Source organism: Rattus norvegicus, chromosome 15 (genome assembly GCF_021556685.1).
Source record: "Rattus norvegicus strain SHRSP/BbbUtx chromosome 15, alternate assembly SHRSP_T2T, whole genome shotgun sequence".
In the NCBI taxonomy this organism is placed as follows: domain Eukaryota; kingdom Metazoa; phylum Chordata; class Mammalia; order Rodentia; family Muridae; genus Rattus; species Rattus norvegicus.
In genome coordinates this window covers 57669963-57691422 of record NC_141548.1, presented here as the reverse complement: position 1 = coordinate 57691422, position 21460 = coordinate 57669963, and the positions used below count along the sequence as shown (strand labels likewise).

General features: G+C 46.9%; 1 protein-coding gene across 5 annotated transcripts in view; it reads right to left on the bottom strand.

Annotated features, from left to right (window-relative positions):
• The window catches only part of Tsc22d1 (TSC22 domain family, member 1), a 101128-nt gene that overhangs the window by 2172 nt on the left and 77496 nt on the right, over window positions 1-21460 (bottom strand). For 4 of the 5 annotated variants that reach the window (XM_087586414.1, XM_087586416.1, XM_087586415.1 and 1 more), the window contains 1 exon segment: window positions 307-355. In XM_087586414.1, the coding sequence (XP_087442540.1) occupies window positions 307-355 (49 nt within the window). 5 annotated transcript variants of the gene reach the window in all.

Genomic DNA, 21460 nt, shown 5'->3' with positions numbered 1-21460 from the left:
GAGGAAGCTGGGCCACTGCCTTCTTATCCCGACATTAAGTGAAATGGGTCCAGGGCAGGGCCCGCTCAGAACCTGGGGCCCTTCTCCTTCTGTGGCAGTCCTGGGGATACCTGGAGGTACGTGGCTTCTCTCTACGGCGGCACGGCACCGCACGGCACGAGAGAGCGAGCTAACGGGGGCATTTCTGACTGTTATGGAGAGCAACCAGCACCGACTGGCTAAGGGATGCACTAGTCCCTTCCCAAGACATCTTGGTTTTTGTGCTGTGCCCACATTGAGTACAAGTAATTTTAAATCAGTACATACCATAGCTTGCTCTATTTTGTTGTCGATAGCTACCACACTTGCACCAGAGCTGGAAGAGAGAAAAAAAAAATCATCGATAAATGGAATCGATCTTTAACATCCAGGATAAGGACAGATCTCTGAATTCGAATGGCGTTACTAGCATCACATTTTGAGCATTCTTTAACGTTACAAAAATGCATCAAATACTCCAGAAAATACCAGCCACTCTCGACTATCCAGGCATTTTCCTATTTTAGGGAGCCACAAAGGACTAAATTACATAATGGAAGAAAGCCTGTTCTCGAGCCAGATCTATGAAAATAAGGATCTTCTGGCCATTTCAAAAAGCAACATCTATGCCACAGTAACCCTAGGCATGGACAAAGGAATTCGCATGGCTATCTTATACCTGCATTACCGCAAGTCAATTTACTCCGAATCAATCTAAACCAACTATCCCAGCTGACATTTACCTATTGTCAAGTCTCACGGAAGCGTTTTCAGTTCCCAGCAAAGACGACAAGAAAGAAATTGAAAAATGTCTCAGTTGGTAAACTCCTAGATCCATCGCCACTGGTCTACACCATTGGGATTTCATGCAATTGCAGCCAAATAAAAAAACAGCCTCGTGGAAAAAAAGAGAGGGAAGGAGCGAGCTCCAGCAGCCTGGTTCAAACTAGATAAAGCCTCCTAGCTGTCTGCAGCCGGGGCGTGAAAACGGCAGTGCTGGCTGGAGTGGCCTGGCGTCTGCAGCAGCTCAATCCGACTCGGCTGCCGGCTCCACTCCTCTAGAGGAGGCCGCCCGGCCCCAGCGCCACATATAGGCGGGGAGGCGCCGCGCCGATTGGCCGCGCCATAGGCCCGCCCCGCGCTCCGGGCTGCGGTCCCTCCTGGTGCCCGCGGCGGCGGGGAGGGGAGGGGACAGAGGGGGTTGGGCGCCAACTCCTCCGAGGCTTGCGTCAGGGTCCCTGAAAGCACACGGTGCCCGCACGCTTACATCTAAGGGAGTCAGACCCCGTCTCCAAAGCGGCCAAGGCCCCGCGGCGGCGCTGAACCCGGCAAGCTTGCTCTTTGCAACCAGATCCAGCCGAGCTACTGGGCATGCCCAGTCCCACCACTAAGACTCTGGAACGCCAGCGTCTCGATTTCAATTACTGGGTTCTTACAAGAAGCACAAACGGGAGGCTACGGGGGCTGTGTTATGTGCAAGGATAATAGTCCTGCTGCATGAATCCTTTTTTCATGCTAATGAAATTAATAGAAATATTACAGTTGGTTTTTGGGGGTGGGTGGGAGATAGCTCCACATAAAGTTTATCGGTTATGTGCAGAAAACAATATTGTATTTTTCTCTGCTAGGCAAATAAGAGTCAAAGGAATCTCTACAAGATGCAGGGGACCTTCCTCAAATGGCCCCAGAGTTGTAAGCCTTAAAATCTCATTACCCTAACTGCACCAGTAATTATGTCTTCTTCCATTTATAGCTAGAAAAGTCAATCTACAGGTTCAATCCCAAACAGATCTATTTTCAGCTCATCCCTAAGGTCGAGGGTTTTTGAACTGAGATCGCAATTCCGCCAAGACGCAATTCTCAGTCTTCTTAAATCGGAGGAACTGAAAGACCATCAAGGACGTTTTCCAAAAGAGCATACAATTCCTTATATGTAGCCTTTGCTCACTTGCAGTGTGGCCAGAACCAGTAAAAATGTGGAGAGAATCTGATGGCGGTTAAAAAGGTTCACCAGTCAAGAAATGCTGCAGGCCAGTCACTACACCTCACCAAATGGTCAGTCAGCAGATTAATGACATCAAATCATGGTCCTTAGATAAGGGGGTAAGATTGCTTAACCCGGGGCAAAGTTACCTCTAATAATTTAAATATCTGTGACGATGCTTCAAGGAAGATTATACTTTAACATACTATAAAACCAAGACCAGAAGTTTGATTATTACATGTTACATACGGTCTGCAGGATGGCTGAGGAAAATTTAACCTCTACAATACTGCCCTCTGGTGGCCAAAGACTATAAAAACAGAAAAGGAATCCCAACAGCGTGGGACCTCTCCACAGGCAAGCGGTATTCAAATAAATAACTCCAAACTCAAATTTGACTATGGTTCATAAATACTCACTCTACACCCATGTGAAGAGTGAACTCCTTTCTCCCTCAAGATGAGGCTTCTCCTTCAAGGAACATCCTTTCCTAGAGTCTCAGGCAATCTTTGAAGTTGACGCAAGGATAGAGGGGGCATTTGGTTTCAGAAGCCATAATTCAGTTAAACACCAAAGACATTGAATACAGCACAGAAAGAGGAGTGCAACTTTCTTCTGTGTTAAAAATGGGAGTTGCCTCAAAACAATATTCCATTTACAGTTTCGTGTTAGGCTTTGCTTCTGAGTAAAAACGTTAGTATATTGGTAGTTTACGATGTGTCTTGTTTGAAGACGGCGACACTTTCAGCGAGGGGAACACAGACTGAACAATTCTAATAACTCATGAAACGGATGCAGTTCCTATGTCTGTGAACGCTAAGTGGAGTTAGGTTCCTTACAGTTCCTGCACTTTTTAAGTCAATATAACTATCCGTCTATCTTTTTAACTGGACAGCAACCCCAGAGGAAAGAACATCACAGAAAGGTATGCTGCAATGGTAAACAAGCTAGACATGGAAACAAAACTCACTCAGGCCTTGTGAAGAAACGAGGTTACGATCCCAGCTGGAATTTTAAAAGATCACATGATTTTATTCATGTTGTTCTTGAACATAAGTAAAAGGGCTAAATTGGTTCTGTTCTCTATCATCTTTAGCTGAATGACAACCGCTGTATTAGCAACAGAAGCAAATACGGACAACCAGTCTGTCTAATCGACATCCCTACTGGAGAACTGGCTGGACCGAAGGATGCGGAGACAAGGGAGCCTCTTACTCCAATGTGCTGGACGCCCTTAAAGCTGGCTTTTATAAGAAAGGGGGAACATACAGCTTGAAAGCCAAGGCAATGGAAACAGAGGAGACCTCCTTGGGCTATAACCGATGGGCCAGAGTGTCCGAGAATTTCCCTTACAGGGTTTTCTATTTACAGACAAGTATCTGTGAGTCTAGTGCCATGTCGGAGACCACGAGAGGTCCGCTGAGATCGTAAAGAAATGCAACAGCCCTTCAGGAGAGACTCCCAAAGGCGTGGGCCATAAAAGTCAGCTTCGTCAGGTCTCCACACACACACAGGAAAAGCTACAGACATTTGATTTGCTATTGTGGTCTGCTTGTGAGCCTTTGAATGGGTTCTACTTCAACACCTCTTGGTGGGGAACGAAGGGGCGGCAAACAGGCAGGATCTGCGAGGGTCTAAGGTTGGGCTTAGCCCACACTGCCTAGGCAGAGATCCACATACACAGTGCAGTCTCTTTCCCCATCTAGACTCCCTGTGAACCTACAGGGACTGTTAAGGAAGCAGGCAAGAGATGCACCTGGTACAACTGCTCTTGTCTAGGCCTCTCCCCCGGCCACCTCACTTTCCCAGGTTCCTAGGAAGCAGAAGAAGAATACTGAGTTTAACAAAACCACAGATTTTGTGGCCAAGGAAGATGTGATAAGCACAGAGTCAGAACTAGAGACGGGAACAGAGACAAAAATACTACTAAGCCATTAAACATAAAATCTTATGGCTACCACATGGATGGAACCACAAAGTCCAGAGAGTCAAAGGCAAATCCCACATGGTCTCACATCTAAAGAAGTTGATCTCACTGAAGTAGAGGGCAGAACAGTGGTTACCAAGGTCATCGACGATGATGGATGAAGAGGTTCGTGAAGGGACTCTGCTCAGAGGATACAATCCCAGAGAGGAAGAGGAAGTCAAGTGACCCACTGACTAGCACAGCAGCTTCAGTGAGTGGGGATTCGACTGCACCCTCTGAAGGGTGGATGCAGAGCCCTTTCCTGACAACCCAGAGCATGGGAATTTGTGCATTTGTTAGCAAGCCACGTAAAAACTAGCCCGCATACATTTCCATGAACAGAGAAATAAGCAAAAACGGTTAAAAGTCACCACGCTAGCAATGAATAGCCTAGTAAGAGCACCAGTGGAAGGGGAAGCCCTTGGTCCTGCTAAGACTGAACCCCCAGTGAACGTGATTGTTGGGGGCAGGGCGGTAATGGGGGGAGGATGGGGAGGGGAACACCCATAAAGAAGGGGAGGGGGAGGGGTTAGTGGGATGTTGGCCCGGAAACTGGGAAAGGGAATAACATTCAAAATGTAAATAAGAAATACTCGTTAATAAAAAAAAAAAAGTCACCACGCACAACTTTACCTGTCAGTCTAAAGCAGTATCACGATATACAGAAATACAGTAAAGCTTCACAGATACACAACAGACAACGGTTTAGCAATGGCTCCTCTGTACACCGCCAGAGGCAGAAATAAACGCCATACAGAGGTGAGCAAGGGGTTACACGCAGCCTCCCTTTGGTTAGAAGAAAAGGTTGCAAAGCCTCCCCAATGAAAAGAACACGGACAGGAGAAAAAGATGCTGGAAAGCCAAGGTGCAAACAGGATGTGACCCGAAGACACCTGCAGCGAGAAGGAAATTACCAGATGATCATCTAAAGCGGGAGTCTCCGGGTGAACGGAGATGGCCGAACACCTACAACAGTAAAACAAAAACCAAAGGAATCATCAAAGTGCACCATCACGAAACGCAAGAACACAGGGATGGAGAGGCAGATCCAAAGCACACAGATGGAAAGGGCAAGTTGCAAACAGGACAGGACAGGACAGGACAGGACAGGACAGGACAGGGCAGGGCAGGACAGGACAGGACAGAACAGCAGCAGCAGCTCTACAGCCGCTAAAAGACCATAGAGACAAGGTCTTCACAGTTCTGAAGGAAAGGGGCCACATCCACTCGAGTTCTCTCTTGGCCAAATTATCTCTTCAGTGCAAAGTTAGAATAATAACATTTAGATATTTTGTACAACATGCTGGAGACTGAAATCAAAAGAAACAGTGGGCAGGGACACCACAGCCAGAGGTCAGACCCTGGGAAAGGCAACTGCCAGCCCAGAGAGGCTGCCTGGAAGGCTCACATGGCAGCTGCTTGGTGCTGTGGTGGCCGAATGGTGGAGGAGACTCCAGGAGCAAGAGTAGAGAGAATAAGCCAGACTTGCAGGGCCTAGGCAGCTGCTGCAATGGAGGTACGTGACAGTCCTGCTGGAATCAGTCTACATACTGAAAGGTAGCACACACCTCCCCCAGTCTATGTGGGCATCATTTTAGAGATTAAAAAACCAAAGCCAAAACCATGAAATTTACTGAGAGGGTGGTAGGAAGGATATCTGTAGTGTGTTTAGCTTAAAGGAGCTAAACTGCATCTATATTTATCACAACTTAATCACAATGCTCAAAACTGAAAAATCAAGAAGAAAAAAGAAATGTCATAGAGAAATATGGAGACAAAGAAACATTTAACGTAGTTGCCCTTGAGAAACAGATAAGGGGTGGGAAGGGGGAAATACTAATTGTTGAGTATGTATATGGAATACCTGGAATACCTGGATTTAAAAACAACATCTTTAAAAGGGAAGAATGCAAACACAAGCATACCAAAGACCGCCACTATCAAGCTTCTATAGAAACTACCCAAGCTTTGAGACAGCCACAGCCAAAGAGCAGGCCAGCAGTCAGAAGTCAGTGAGGGTCTTAGCTGGTGAGGGCTACAGAAGCCAAGAAACACTGTCTGAAAACAGCCTTGAAACACTAACAAGTCACTCCCCACAACCGTCATTTGTTTAAAAGTGGCAGATACACAAGCAGGAAGTCAGGACTCACAATACAAGAAAAATCAACGAAAACGACCTGCATGTGACCCAAGGCAATAGCACCCAAAGACAAGGGGTGCCACAGCAGGGGAGCGGTGTACGGGACAGTTTCAGTGATGGACCCTAGGAAACAGGTCGCGGAGGAGAACTACTGTAGGAAATAACAGCGGCTCCCCAAACAAAGTTACAACAACCACTGAAGCTAGGGCTGTACACAAACCCCAAGGCAAGGTGACCCTGTCAGGTCAGGACGAAGTGCGGTCACCAAGACAGCAACTCTCACACACAGGGGGACAGCAGCACAGAGACTCTGTCACACACAGGGGGACAGCAGTCTCCAGCTGGCTTTCTCCTTGGAAACAATCACAGGCAGGAAACAGTTTCAGAAATACATTTATGGTTACAAAAGAAAGATCTAGGTCAACACCTAATGGCAAGTTGATTTTCCACACCAATGTAAGAATTCTGTGAAGAACTGGTAACTTTTCAATAAATGCTCCTTGGTCCTGGGCCAACTGGATAAAGTCAAAATTAAATAGCAGAAAAAAAGGAAGAAAAAAAACCACCTAAAACTATTCCTCACACATTTGAAACATTAACTACAAACAGATCATAGAGTAGATGTAAAATCCTGAACTAGATCTCTTCTGTAAGAAAACCCAGGAGAAATTGTTTACTCTGTAGATCAAGGAACACTCTTAGATAGGACCCTAAAACCAAAATCCAAGAAGGGAAAAAAAAGTTGGCAACTGGACTGCTATTGAAATTGTCTAAGTTAATGCTATAAGAATATTGGAAGCAAGTTAATAGTAACAGGTGCTAGGAATGAACCATAGCCAATAAAGGAAATGAGCTAAGGTTTTATTTATATATATAAAAATATACTGATATAATTTATATAAAATATACATTATATATAATACATTTGTTATAAATATATAATATAGTATATTATATATACTGCATTATACTATACAATATAATATATATGTATATATAAATGAAGAAATACTAAGCAGAATCAATCATTACAATAATGCAAACCAGAGCTATGAGATGCTGCTACTCTACAATATACCTGTATACATACAGCACGGTTAAAAATCAAACCTTCCAGTCTGAAAACAGCAGCACCAACGGTCGGGATGTGGGGGGCAAGAGACCATTCATCTGTTGGCAGTGGGAATGTATAACGCCACGATTGCTTCTGAACAGTCAAACACACACTTTGCATCAGGGCCAGCAATCCCAGCCCAAGTTATGAATTCCAATCTGTATGTGCACATTCACAGTTACTTTAGCATAAGCACCATAATGTGTCACAACCACACGACAGACAGCCACGTCCCAGCAGCTAATCTAATGGGGTCTATCACTCAGCAGTAACGAGAAATGAACTAACACCGTGAATGGATCTCAGATTTAACACAGCAAGTGGAAGAAGCCATTAAATACAATAGGCTGCGCTGGAGAGGTGGCTCAGTGGTTAAGAGCACTGACTGCTCTTCCAGAGGTCCTGAGTTCAAATCCCAGCAACCACATGGTGGCTCACAACCATCTGTAATGGGATCCCATGTTGTCTGAAGACAGCAACAGTGTACTCATATATACAATAGGCTGCAAAACACACAGCCCCATGTCTGAGATATCCTGGGAAAGACCAAGCAGCAGGGACAGAAGACACCGCCACAGCCGCCTGAGTTTTGAGGCAAGGAAGAAAGTGGTGAGAAGACCCCATTCAAGGGCCTCTGCAGTCAGGGCTCCCCTCAAGCCTCTTGGCAACATGAACCAAATGGTGAACTTGTTTGTACATCTCCAAGAGAATCATTCTGAGCCAAATTTCTTCATAAATACCACTTCTGCTAAATGGTGGTAGATTATGAAAATCAGGAGCAGAGACAAAAATGGCACCCCAGATTTAGAAGCTAAATGACATTCTGTAAGAAACATCTGAAGTGAAAAGTTGTCCTGATTATGGTTCTATTTCAAGGACTTCACGCGCATCTCCTATCAAAGATGAGCAGTATTTCTCCTTTACGTCCATGCAGCCATGGGAATAGGTGATTTGAGCTCCTTACACCTTAACAATAAGTTGCCTCAACCCAGGGTTTCATGGCAAATTCCTGAGGTAGCAGTGGGAAGCAGCAGAGATGAGATGGGGACACAGAATCAGCAGGGGCCATGACTGTCAGTCTCTTGGTGACCTTAAAATGGACGAACTTAGCTGAACAGTTTTATTTATAAAGGTGAAGATAAGCCGGAGGGTGGGTCACAGCCTCCAGAACTAGGAGCGCCTAGCACAGCATGGGCTCAGGTAAGTGTGCACAATGCAAAGGTAGCACAAGTCTAGTGAGCTCTTCTGCTCTGACAACGGACACACATCCGTATGTCGGCCCCTCCTGGATGCCGGTTGTAGAACTCCACCCGGCAGCATTTCCTCTAACTCTACAATTAGTCAGAATTTTAGAGGGGACACAAGCTTTGGGGCCATTTTATTTTGATAGCCTTAAGACACGATGTGTCCAGGATTTACCCACACAATTGGAGGATGGGCACAGAAACCACTGATCAGTATATTATGTATTAGAGCTACAGAGAAACATCCCAGAGCCCTGTACAGAGTTCTAAAGCAATGATATCGACCAGGGATGGTAAGGAGGGGAGAAGGCGAAGGACCAGCTCTGCAGAACCGTCATAGTCATCTAATCCACCCTCTTTACAGGTAAAGACCTAGGAGACTGGAAACCCACACCATAGTCCAATGTGGCACAGAGCCTGCAGTCCGGTGCAGGGTGTCTAAGTCTAGTCTGGAGTGGAGACTGACCCTCCCAGCCCTCTGCTAGGATGCAGGGCAGACTGATCAGAGACGCCAGTCAGTCTCAGAGGCAGCGAGCTCGGCAGTCTGTGCAAGCGCTCATCAGGTACTGGGACCAGTCCTGTCAGTGAAGGCTTACCACAGCTCCAGGCCGGCACATTACAGTGCAGACCTGCTCAAGACAGATGTTCAAATGGTGACATCATGGGGCCTTCTTCTGAGAGCCCTGAGGAGCTGTGAGAAAGGCCTGAGGGAGTTCAAGTGGCCCAGAGGGAATGACACCTTATAAATTAGGCAGGCTGTATGTCTAAGGCCTGTGTCAGGAGGGAAGGGTGGCATTAGCAGTGTGTCCCGTGATAAGTCTTGAGTATCCCAGTATTCCTATGGGTCCTGCCAACACAGCAGCGTCCTCTCTATTATATACATATACATCACCTATATACAATTCTAACCTTGCTATATCCTCTACTAGTGACAATTCAATAAGGGAAAGGGGACAAGAAGACAGAATAAATAATGGGGTGGGCGTTGGCCGATGAAGAGTGAGACGTAGGTCACTTAACTTGCTGCCAGTGTGGGCAAGGTGACTCTGCAGTAAAGGCACGTGACACTGCACAATGCACACCCCAGTCATGTGAGCGCCAAAGGAAGGAACCGAGTCCACACGGCTGTCCTGACTTTCACACATGTACCCTCACTCACATATCACATGCACACACACACACATAATACTTGTAAAAATAAAAATTGCTAACATTTTTAAAGGACTAATACAATACATTTTGACCAGAAGTATACAAACTAAAAAAAATTTAAAAATTCTCTTTGGGCACTCACTCATTCATCAATCCATCCTTACTTAATGAGATCTATGAAAGGCCAAGAATTCAAGTTACAGAGACAAATGAGTCAGAGTCCCTGCTTTCAGTGACTGGGGAGGGGTGGAGGGAGGAGAGGCGGGGGAGGGCATCCTGTCTGATAGAACAGGATACACAGGATGCCGGTCCAGAGAAAGAAGCTAAGGGCCATTTCTGAGAGCACAAGATTCCCTCTGGACCTTGGAAAAAAAGGCATGTACATGGTACAAGTGGGGAGAACATTTGTGAGAAGGAAATGACCAGATGAACGCCCAGGTCATGGGGCATTGCCAGGGGTAGGGCCTGAGGGGGTGGGGGTGGGGTGCAGAGGTGCAGAGAAGTAGCAAATGGGAAAGGGTTGAAAGGAGACTGGGATTCCTGGTACCTGGATCTAATGGGGCGTGTGCTTTATTTAGGAAGGTCACATCAGATGTACAAGATTCCAGGAGAGAAAGTAGGAATGACAGAGGGAGGCCACGCGGGATGGGGCCATGCTGGAGAGGGAGGACCACCATTTGGGAGGGAGACAGAGGTGATAGCCAGGGCAGGCAGGGTGACCTTCTGCTTTCCAGGTCCTGGGAATGCATGGAGGGTGAAGTCATTAACCAATCAAGATGCTACAGCTGGTTTTGGGGAAGGATGGCAACTGGTTGGACCCAGCAGCCAGTGGAAAAGTGGTCTGTAACTCGAGAGAGTGGACATAAGAAAAATGTCTGAAGTTGAGAGAAAGCAAAAATATCCACAGGACTGGCTGAAATCACCTCAGGGCTGTGCATGGGAAAGGGACCACGAAGCTGGGGCACAGGTCATCAGGGCAGCCATGCGGCAGACACCTGAGCTTCCTGTGGGATTGGTGGACACAACAGAAGATAGGTGGTGAAAGCCATTGTTTTCAAGGTCCTAGCATAGGAGAGTGGCCTCTTGAATGAGACCAAACTGACAAACATGACCTGTCAGTGGAGGGCAGGAAGAAAGGGACAATTCAAATTAACAATGCCAAGTGGCCCAAGTGTTCCTCAGGAAGTCACCAACTGTGTCCTGCGAGAGCCTACTAAAGAGTACCCTGCAGCCAATGCATGGTACCAGTGCCCTCAGTCCAGGCAGACACACACAGAATGTCTCAGAGAGCATGGTCAGACTCTGGCCTGTTCTTGCCTCCTGCAGCTTAGCTGGCACAACCTGCTGAGGAGACGAGGGAAGTGCTTGAGCCAACCAAAGCCCAGCTCAGGGTCCAGGCTCCATCCAGATGGTTCTTCTCCTCTGTGGGGAAGAGTGGGCGAGACTCACTCACAACTCAATAGGAACAAAACAGACAGAACTCTGGTGGTGGGACTCACATTGCACAGGGGTTGAAAAGTAAGCCTGGCCAACAGGTACGTGTGTGTGTGTGTGTGTGTGTGTGTGTGTGTGTGTGTACGTGTATAAGTGTATATGAGTGTGTATTAATGTGTGAGTATGCAGGTGTGTGAGTCTGTATGTGTGCATGTATGTGTGTGAGAACATGAGTGTGCGAGTGTGAGTGTGTGAGAGAGTATTTGAGTGAGTGTATGAGACTGTGAGAGTGTGTGAGTGTGCATTAATGTATGTTTGAGTGTGTATGTGAGTGTGTGGAGTGTGTATGAGAGAGACACACACACAGTGTAAAAGCACAGAGGAGACAAATTGTGGAGCTGAGATGAGCAAGGTCAGAGAGGACAGGGGGTTCATCTTCCAGGAAGAATTCCTTGAGAAGTGAGTTTGGGAGCAGTCCTGGAGAGGAATGAGTCTACCTCAGAAGAGCTTTTCACACAGAACAGCTAAGGACGTACACCTCTGATACTCAGGGAGCCCAGGACAAAGCCAGTATGGAGAGGCATCACGAGAAGCTGCAGTAGGCAACCTGGTTCCAATGCTCTTTGATTGGCATATTCCGAGGACTGCCTTCTGAGTAGTGGGACTGTGGGGCTGACATCACACTGTACTTAAGGACCCCATGCGTACTTGACAGCAGTGGGTATTACAGACCTCCTCACCGCCTAGGCTAGCTTCTTCAACAATCACTTGGGGATACTTCTCACCTCCCAAGAAACGTTTTCCTGTCCAGAAGTACACATAAGTAATGTTTCCCACTGTAGAACTAGTTGCCTCAAGTTTCTGCACTAGAGACATGAGAGCAGCTCTTGTTTGAGTCTTGGTTTAATCTCATGAAGCCAGGTGACTCTTATCAGGAATTCACATGTTTAAGGAGCTGATAAAAACTATTTCTGACCAAGTGTGGTCCACTGATCACATACATCTGTTTCTACCTACACACTACTAAAGACAAAAAGAACGCAGTTTAAACTCCATAAAGACAGAAGAAATATGGTAAAGATATCAATTCTGTCAGCTTTCCAAGACGAGGGTTGTGTCATCAAATCAAGGACCATAAGGTGAGCCAGAAGACGGCTGACGGCCATCACCGAGCCCCATGCTTACTCCAGGAAGTACAAGGGACAGGAGAGAGGGCCTGGAGCAGAACCCACTCACACTGCAGCAGCCGACAGCCTCTAATACAAGCAGACTTCACTGACAGGGGCCCCAGAGGATGCAAATGCAGGGTGGGACGCTCACGAGGTTTCTCGAAGTCTCAAAAGAATACACAGATTCAACAGGACAGGACAAGAGTGGTCAGCATGGGAGGAGCTGGCCTCAGCAGTGACACCGTGAACACTGACAGGACTAATGAGAAACAGGGCACACCTCAGACCAGAACAGAAAGAGATGGGGAGAACAAAGAGAACAGCTAATTAGACAAGCTGACATCTGCAAAGAGGCGTCAGAAGAAAAGAAGGACCGGGCAGAGGTTAGGCATCATAAAATAATCCATGCAAGTTTCTACAGATACAGAGTGCAGCCTACTGACATAGCATGAACAATGGATGTTTCTCATCTGGTGTGGATTTCAGACACGGGAAGCCCAACAGTGCAAGCGGCAGCTGCACCGAGCCACCAGGAGCTACCTCAGTCCACAGCTGTGTTTCACAAGGACAGACATTTCATACTTCTGCAAGTCTTAGCTTCTATATCAAAAAAGTATGATTCAGAATCCTAACACTGGCTGGTCTCCCTGTTTTAATATCGTACAGTGAATGCAAGAAAAAAAGTACTGAGAAACCAGTGAGATCAGACACCTCCCTTGGCAGAGGCAGAAGGGAACACATGCCTTGTGCATTACCCGTGGTCTATACACCCCCGACCCCCACCCCTGCACACATACACATGGGGTAGGTGGGGAGTCTGTTGTGGGCAAGTGCTGCAGCGTCATTAGGGACAATGACTGAAAAACAGAACTGAAAAGACCATTAGAGTGACTGACAGGTAGATGGCAGTGACTAAGAAATCAATTGGAAACAGCCTTTTCCTTAATCAGAGAAATAACTTTCTACATGAAGACCAGACATTGCCAGAACATGATTCTCTTTGTCCTAATGGTAGCCGAGTAGTTTCAGGCATCTCTAGTTTCCAGAGCCTTCGGCTACAGGTGAGACACGAAACACAGCCAGAGAATTCACCAGTGAAACCCAAGTTAAGCGAAGAAGGCAGCCACGCGCTCCACCAAGCTTTCAATTTTAATAAAACAGACACCTGTTATAATCACATCTATCTCACACAGACCCGAGAGACAAGCCTATTGGCACTTTTAGATTATTTTATAATATTGGATAAACTTGGAAAAACTAACTTTCAATATCTATTTATAGCAAAATAGAAAAAAAAATCTAGGGTTTGTTTTTATTTTCCAAGCAACCCAGTGAAGTCCGGTTACTTCTGAGTCACTGTACCCATCAAATCCGATCCTCTCATTTCTCACAGGGAGGATGACAGATCTTACTCATGGTCTCCTAACAGCACAATTCTGCACTGCCCTGGGAGGCAAGCCAGAGCCACATACGCTAACTCTCATTCTCTCACTCTCTCTCTCTCTCTCTCTCTCTCTCTCTCTCTCTCTCTCTGTGTGTGTGTGCGCGCGCGCACGCGCGCGCGTGTGCATGTGCACACACATGTATGCACACTCACACTTGTGTGCATCTCAAATGTCGCAGCACATGTGTGGAGGTCAAAGAGCAATTTCTAAGTGTGGATCTGCCTTCCACCCTCCGGTTCTCTTGACCAAGTGTGCGTTGTCAGTCAGGTTTGGCACAAGTTCTCTACCTGCTGCACTACTGCCTGGCTGGAAAATACTGATTGCTTTTAAAACACAGCCTTGTGTACAGTCAGATTTGGGGCTCTGGCGTTAGACCCCAATTTAAATTCCCCCAGATCATTTCTTCTTGTGTAAAACAGGGATATCATATTTTGTAATTTTGCTCTGACAATTAGAAGAAATGACATAAGAACCTGAGTTCCCTATAGGAATTTCAGCTGTGATCACGCTCTGAGTTACCTGGCTTCAGCAGTAATTGGGGCTATTTAAGAGACCTACACATTTCTCTACATAGTTTTGAAAGTAGACAGTTGCTTGAGAGTGCCCAATACACAAAATTATTATAAATTACCACCACCTCCCGTTTTTTGTCAACTAGAACATCCACCTTTTTACAGTGTGTTACCCCTTTCTAAACACGGGATCATTACCAAAGTGTCCAGCTGACTTTGGAGTTTAGTGAAGCAGAAGTCTGAGGTTGGCTTCCACAGTAGCTCGAGGCCGAGTCTTAGTGTTTTTTATTTTATAGCTCAACGAGAACACCCTCGCTTTCTTCCCTCACGCTTGGCTAACGTCCTAGACTATGCTGTAGATCTCTTGGCTTCTGTCAAGGCTACACGGACTCTGTGCCCTCTCCTGAAGGGAGCTGTCCTTCAAGGTTCTCCTGTACTAGTGTGGGTGTTTCTTCTCCAGAAAGATAATAGACCATCTGCCCAGAATAAAGCTCAGGGAGGCTTTCCTCCCCGTGCACTATTTACGTGCAAACATCTACACAATGCTAAGTCCACAAACATTTGTGACTGGCACAGCATTAATCCCTGGCGCCTTTGAGGAGTGAAATAGACTTATCCTAAAAAGATTTCAACCAGAAACCATTAACGGGAATTCATAAACGTTTTAACCTACGTAACTGCAGAACCACAGCTTTACACAGCATTAAAGAGAACCTCATGCAATACCAAGATACATAGATCAACTGAAGGGCTCACTATACAAACAGATCTACAAGGTACACCTCGAACATTCACACACACACACACGTGCGCGAATACACACCCCATAAACACAACCTCCAAAATCTAAAGAAGAAAACAAGAAGGGGAAGAAGAGACAGGGTAAGCTGGTGAGTCTTCTGAGAAACTAAGAACACCTGTTGATCTGAGGCAGTAAAATGCTGCCAAGCTAATGCATACTTTTAACCAACATTTTAGAGGCACTTAATAAGAACTCGAACATTTAAAAATTTACATCAGAGATCACTTAACCAGACATGGTGGTATGCACCTTTAACTCAGTATTCAGGAGGCTGAAACAGGAGGGCCCGCTAACAGGAGGGCCCGCTAACAGGAGGGCCCGCTAACAGGAGGGCCCGCTAACAGGAGGGCCCGCTAACAGGAGGGCCCGCTAACAGGAGGGCCCGCTAACAGGAGGGCCCGCTAACAGGAGGGCCCGCTAACAGGAGGGCCCGCTAACAGGAGGGCCCGCTAACAGGAGGGCCCGCTAACAGGCCAAAAGTTGAAGTCCGCCTGAGCTATACAGTGAGACTTCTAGTGTGTTTGTGTGGGGAGGGGGGAGGGGGAGAGAGAGAGAGGGACAGAGGGGGGAGGGAGGGGGAGATCCTAAGCTATGTCTTAATCTCCTTCATCTAAATTAATCTGTAAAGCAACACTCGGTCATTTACTCTGCTGTCCAAGCAGCACTGCCGAAGAGCAGCCCAGCTGAGCTGCAGGCCTGTGGATGGCTGTACCAGGCTCTGAGTTAGAAGTGGGAGCGGCTGAGCCGTCCACTAAAGCCCTTACACACTTGGTCTTGGAGCTGGGTCAGTGCAAAATCAATCAATCAACTGAATCCCATCACGGGGAAATCGTTTCCTCTCGAGATGGCATCTTAACAACAGCCATTTTGATGTGTGGCTTTTGATTAAGAGGATTCAGAAATTTTATATGAATGTAATATACCTAGGACCACATAAACCTCTCTCCAGAGTAGGGGCTGGAAGTGCCAAGAGTTTTAGAAACCCTGACACAGGCTTTCCTTCGCAGCCCAAGCCAGAGCAGGCTCGTCATTCTACTCTTTGTGCAGTTTTTATATCTACCATCTGGGAGCTCGCTCGCTCGCCCGCCGCTAGACTGAGCTGCTACAGCTTTGTATCTGCCCGGTGCTCTGGTTATGAGCTCTTCTGAGGGCTTGGTCTCTGCTCCATTTTGTGCCTCCGTTGCCTTATTTTTAGTGTGAACAGTAAATGATAAAGAGCTTCACCCAATGTGGGAACAGCACATCCGCCAGATTACAGCAGGAAGACAGGGATGCAGGGAGCATCTCCCTGAACCAAGCAGGGTAAGTGACCTTTCCCCTTACCTCAAAGCCTTGGTCATGAGCTCTCTCCTTACCCATGCAGATGATCTTGGCAGACGAGGAGGTTCTAGTCACTAACACAGACACAACTTCTGCCTAATGAAGGGATAAGGCTGACTTGGTGGCTCTCAACCGTGGCTGAACTTTACAATCAAGCAGGAAGCACTTATAAAACACAGACGCTCGAACCTGACCCTCAGATCCCAATTTCCTGGCACGGGGTTGGCTTCCCAGGTGATTTCCTGGTGTGAAGCCGAGGAGAACAGGCTGCAGCTGCATTGCGAGGGCTGGGGCTGGGGCAGAGGAGCCTTATCCAAAAGGTTAAGTCAGTCAGAGTGAGCAGACAGTAGTCCTAGTCACAGGGTGAGCCCAGGGCTCTGAAAAACAGAAAGACCGTGTGGCCCACAGATCTCTAAAACCCTCGAGTCCTGCCCAGGCACCGAGGAGACAGTATCTTCCGGTCTGGCAGGTCAGCAGGAGACAAGAATCCCATTCTGCCTTCTGTGATCAGGGTCTCTGGCAGGACCCATCTTGAGAGGTAACATATACAGGCCTAAGAACAGTCACAAGCAAGGACCCTGAATTCAAGCTCCACAACCTCATCAGGGGAGACGGCAGTGGGAGGACCCGGCATTGCTGTGCCAAAGGCAGAGGCTTGGCCCAGGCAGTGAAGTGTCCAAGGAGAGGTAGCCTACTGTTGTTGGGTCCTGGCCACAACCCTGGAGAAGGACAGTCCTGGGCCTGAGGTTGTCGGGTAGATCAACCTGAAGCCACTTACCTGCTTCCAGGCTCCCTGCTGTAAGGCCTGAGAAATCTGAGACTCCGGTGGAATACCAGACACACACTGCAGGTGATTAGGGTTAAGTACACTTTGACTTTCAAGGCTTACAAAGAAAGGCAGATCATCTGTGTGTGGATCTCATGGCCACGCTGGTCTCTCGCACGCCCCTCACACATGGGAGACACCTCAAAGCAACAACTTGGCACAACAGGGGTTAGAAGTGGGCGGTCCCACCCAGTCCACATACAGCAGAGCTAAGGACTCCAAGAGGTCCTCACAGGCAGGAAAAGGAAAGCTTCGAAAGTGAAGACCGTTCCGGTGGGTATCATGCACCCAACACAGGCTCTGCAGCAGCACGGTTCAGAAAGGAAAAACCCCACGTTCCCCTGAGCCTCTCCCCACTGCATGCCCTGAAGACTCCAATTCCCAGCATCACAGTGTCCGCCCCACCCGACCCTTCGCAGGACAGCAGACACAGTGCTTAGTTTACTGATTTGGTACAACAGCATCACTGTTTTACTTTTCACTTCCCTCGGGGTGTCCAGTTTTGTTTCTGCATTGTTTCACTACTAGGCAACCTTATTTTTCTAACCCGTCTGTCTTTCCCCCTTCCCAGCATCCTTCTCTACTCTCCATCTTTTGTATAACTTACTTCTCTCCTCCCCTTTCTTTCCTTCATGCCTTTCTTACTCAGAGTCATCACCTCTACACTCACCCTGGGGGATTTCTCCGTCACAGTCCCGTCTATGTTACCCCCCCCCACCCCCCCCCCCCCCCCCCCCCCGTGCTTCTCTGTTTCACGCTATTGGTAGTCAACCCTAAGTGCATTCGGAACCTGGCTAGGCTTTGTGTGTGTTGTTACAGCAGTCTGTCTGCCCCTCCCTCGCTGGGTGGTACTGGGGATTTACCCTCAAGGGTAAACTGATCGTAAAAAGAGCCCCACATAACACTGAAAGCTATCCACACGACACAAATAAGCCCAGGACTGTGACTTCTCCAACAGATCCAGCCACTGAACGCACAGAAAGGACTGTGTAAAATGAAGGAGGATGAAGACTTCACTTTATTTGGTTAAAAAATGTGAGACGACCCTCACCCCACACACGCACACACACACACACACACACACACACACGCACACACACGCACACGCACGCACACGCACGCACACACACACGCGCACACGCACACACAGGCACACACACACGCGCACACGCACACACAGGCACACACACGCGCACACGCACACACAGGCACACACACATGCACACGCACACACACGCACACGCACACGCACACACACACACACACGCACGCACACACACACACACACACACACACGCACGGGAATAATAGAGTAATCATTTCAGGACACTGGAGAAGAAAGCCGGCAACACAGATGAGAAAGTGGTCAGATGAATGAACTTAAGGAAAAACAAAACAACAACAACAACAACAATAACAGTAACAAAGACAGCAGCAGGTAACACAAATTCAGCCAAGAAACAAAATCTGAAGGATAAAAAAAGAAATGGTGGAATGAAAAAGTCAATGAATCAAATACAGATGACCCAACAGACAGGTTACCAGTGAATACTTCATTCACACATCAATAAGGACAGCACAATCCTGAGTTCCAAGAACTCTGATAATATCAGGAGACCTGTCTAAGAACCCATGGGATAAGCAAGAAGCTGGGAGAAAAGCTAAAGGCACAGAAATCCACCCAATAAAACTTGAGGCATATCTGAAATCTGCAAAAAGGAACAGCATCTAGGAATTCTGAATCCTAAACAAACATGATCAAAGACAGCCCCTCTACCACACACCAGTCAAGATGCCAAAAACCACAAAACTAAAAAACAGTACTGAAAACACTAAGGAAAACCAACAAACCAACCAACCACATCAACTCACTTGGGAAGGCAAACACATCAAAGTAGCACCAGGCTTCTCAACGAAAGCATTAACACTCAGGAAGTAAGAAGCTGTATTTCAAGGTCTAAAAGCAAGTAACTTTCAGGCAAAACCGTTATATCTTAGAAAGTAATCCTTTAAAATTGACAGAGAAGTGAGGCCACTCCAGGGCGAGCATTAAACTAAGGCATTTCAAGGTCACCAAGCCAGCACTGAAGAAGACAGTTATGGAATGTTATACGAAGAGGAGGAAGTGTGTGTGTGTGTGTGTGTGTGTGTGTGTGTGTGTGTGTGTGTGTGTATGCGTGTGTGGCGTGGTGTATGTAGAACACGTGCATGAGTCTACAGATAAACACACATGCATGTGTGTTTGCAAAGACAAGAGCAGGACACTGAGCAGATGTTTCCAGGTACTTCCCATGTTACTGCTTTGAACGAGGTCTCCCAGTGAAGTGAACGAACTTCACCACTTTGGCCAGTGAGCTCTCCAGCCACATGTCTGTTTACCTAGTGCTGGGGCTACAAGTCATCGCAGCCATACTGGGCTTTTTGTGCTGGGGCATTCAGAAAGACAGACTTCACCAAGAGAACACAAACTGAAAGAGGAAACTTAGTTGAATGAACAAGATCCAGCTAGCTGTACTCCCAGAAGTCTGAACACATGCAGTCAGTTTACTAAGCAAATGGAGGCCTAAATTAGCAACTATTGGTAACTATTTGGTTGGATAGCCTAAAAAGTAAATTTCTAGGCAAAATCAGAAAAGTACAGAAGGCAACTTCACTAGTGGACATAAATAAAGATGCCGATAGGAACAACTCGTTCTCATCAACAGGCCTTCCAGACGAAAAGCAAAGGAGGAAACTCGGGCTGATGTTACCAGAACATTACACCCCAGGGCTGCAGAAGACCTTCTTCTCAGTAGCTCACGGAGCTCCCTCAAAAAAAATCACCATGTTTAGGTTGCAATGACTCTACACACACACACACACACACAGAGAGAGAGAGAGAGAGAGAGAGAGAGAGAGAGAGAGAGAGAGAGAGACCTGGAATAGTTCCTTGTCTCGCATCAGATCACACTGGAACAAGACTTGAATTTAGTAATAAGATAAACCACAACAGCCACACAAATACCAGGAGATGGAGCAATACTGTCTAGAACAGTTATAAATCAAAAGGAACGTTTTGAAGTTCTTATAATCAAGTGAAAATGAAAGCATGACTTAGCAGAACCTTTGGCACGCAGCTGAGGCAGCTCCAAGATGAAAGGTCACAGTTGTGAGTGCTTACATTGAAAGGTCAAGGGGTGTGTGGGGGTGGGGAGCACAGGGAGATGGCCTGCAGGTGAAGGCACTCACTGGCTGGACAGCCTGATGACCTGAGGATGACCCCTAGAGCTGGCATGGTGGAAGGAGAAGGTGGAAGGAGAAGGCAGAGGGTACTGCAGCAAGTTACCCTTTGACCTCCACATGTGTGCCATGGCATGCACGCACACACACACACACACACACACACACACACACACACACACACACACTGTAATTTTTTAAAAATAGCTGGAGAGATCCCAAGTCAGTGAATTAATGATGGACTTCCAGGTCTTAGGAAACAAGAACAAGTCCACTCCCAAAGCTGTGGACAGACAGACGGAACAATGGAGACAGAAACCTGGAAATGAGTTGGTTCTTTGAAAAACATAAAATTAATGAATGTTTATCCTGACTAACTAAGGGAAAGAAAAGATCTAAGTTAATAGCAGAGATGAAATTCCAGTGAATTGAAATGGAATGCAAATGAGCATTAGTATTTTGAAAATTAAAACAGACAGACAGACAGGACATCGATGGGAAAGAAACGGAGATCCTTAAGAAGAGACAGCCTACCAAATATCAAATCAAGAGGGTATCAACACATTCCACGTTAAGCAGATCAGTAACAAGCACGGACGGTGAGACAGTAATAGAAAGACAGTCCACGGCTGGATGTTCTCACCGCTCCTAACAAACTTAATAAGCTGAGAGCTAACGGTGACGCTCCTCAAACGGTCCCATCAGGTAGAAGTCCCTTGACTGGAAGGGGAGCCAGGGTACTTCACCACACTGCGGGGAACACTACCAAGCCGGTCTATGGAGCCACTATATTGCTATCAAAACCAGGTAAGGATGGACAGACAGACAGACAGACACACACACACACACCAATATCCAGATGGACAATAACATACAAAAAAAAATCAGTAAAGTACTTGCAAACCAATTTCTAGAAAACAGTAAAATCATATATACCATGAGCACAGTGGTTTCATTCTAGGGAATGCAGAGATCAACACATGCAAATCAACAAAGGATTACACTGGACTACTTCCACCATGGGAAGGACAACCCTTTGTCCCTTCTGGAGTAAATACTTACTCTATTATGGGAATTGCCTTTCCTGAATGCAATGCTTCTGCCAAAATCAGCAA